Source organism: Egretta garzetta, unplaced genomic scaffold (genome assembly GCF_000687185.1).
Source record: "Egretta garzetta isolate BGI_Z169 unplaced genomic scaffold, ASM68718v1 scaffold7, whole genome shotgun sequence".
NCBI lineage: Eukaryota > Metazoa > Chordata > Aves > Pelecaniformes > Ardeidae > Egretta > Egretta garzetta.
The window spans coordinates 3549236-3550502 of record NW_009260350.1 but is presented as its reverse complement, the minus strand read 5'-3'; the positions used below and the strand labels follow the sequence as shown (position 1 = coordinate 3550502).

At 57.9% G+C, this 1267-nt stretch overlaps 1 protein-coding gene across 1 annotated transcript in view; it reads left to right on the top strand.

Annotated features, from left to right (window-relative positions):
• The window catches only part of LIF (LIF interleukin 6 family cytokine), a 13146-nt gene that overhangs the window by 8616 nt on the left and 3263 nt on the right, over positions 1-1267 (top strand). Inside the window, exon 3 of the mRNA XM_035898382.1 lies at positions 962-1051. Coding sequence (XP_035754275.1) covers positions 962-1051 — 90 coding nt within the window. The remainder of the gene's footprint in view (positions 1-961; positions 1052-1267) is intronic.

The following is a 1267-nucleotide window of genomic DNA, read 5'->3' as shown; positions in this document are numbered from 1 at the left end:
CCCGCTGCCCCAGCCAGTGAGAAAGGGGATTTTATTTTATTTTATTATTTTTAAAGTTTTATTTATTTTATTTTTTTTATTTTATTTTATTTTCCCGGGCATCACTGGGAAATCTCCCCCATCCAGCCTGCTGGACCAGGGCTTCAGGTTTTCCTGCTGGAGCATCCCCTCCCCTGCAGAGGGGAACCCCTCCTTTCTCCCTAGAAAATCCATTATCCATGAACCCCCCAGACCCCTGCCCAGCCCTGGGGCTCTGGCCTGGGCCGAGCCACTGCTGGGAAATTCAGGGAAAGGGCAGAAACCCCATGGCAATCCCTGAACACCCCCCCAGGGACGTTCCCCCAGTGCTACTAATTAAGAAACAGCAATTCCGCAGCCAATTAAGTGCTGCCAGATGCCGTCCCAGAGGTGACGCGCCGCTCACTGCGCCCCAATCCAACCGGGCAGGGGGCGTGGGATGGGGCTCGTCCTCCCCAACCCCATCCCTACTCGCGACGTGGTGGCCCAGTAAAGCCAAACTGGGGTGAAATGGGCTTTGGCCCCATCACTGCCAGCGAACCCTGCTGGTCCCCAGGGCCACCCATGGGGAAACTGAGGCAGGCGGTGGCTACACAACCCCCCCCCAGCACAGAGGGGTCCTCATGTTCCCCCTCCACGGGGGACAGCCGGGGTTGTGGTGGCTCTTGCATCACCATTCCTCGACTGTCACCCGGGCGGGTTCCTGCTGCCAGAGCAACCCGGGCACAAACTCGCTAAACCTGCTCAAAGCTTCAGCTCGGCCGTGCCCCGCAGAGGGGAAAAAAATACAAAATAAATAGATAGATAGGCAAGAAAAACAACAAAAAGAAAAATCCCTGTAACCCAGGCTTCACCCAGCTTGGGGATCAAGGAGCCCCATGGCATCCCAGTCCCACGGGACCCCAGAGGAGTTGAGCCCCTGCTCAGGTGTTTGCCCCCCCAGATTTTAGCACCCACCAGCCAGCCCAGCACCCTCCTGCCCACGCTGGTGGAAGGGTTAACCCTGGGGGGCCGGTCCAGCCTCTCCCCCTGGGTGGGTTCATCCTTTTTCCCAAAGAAAACCCACCCTTCACTTTTTTCATATTTTTTTTCCCAAAAGGGACGAGAGGCTGCTGGCGGGGCTGGGGGGACGCCAATGCCACTGTGTCCATCCCACCGTGACCGGGGGTCCCGCACCCCTTGGGGCACTCCGCCACTGCCTCCCCGCACCTTTTATCCTTCCCACCCCAAAAAAACCCCCTCCCACTCA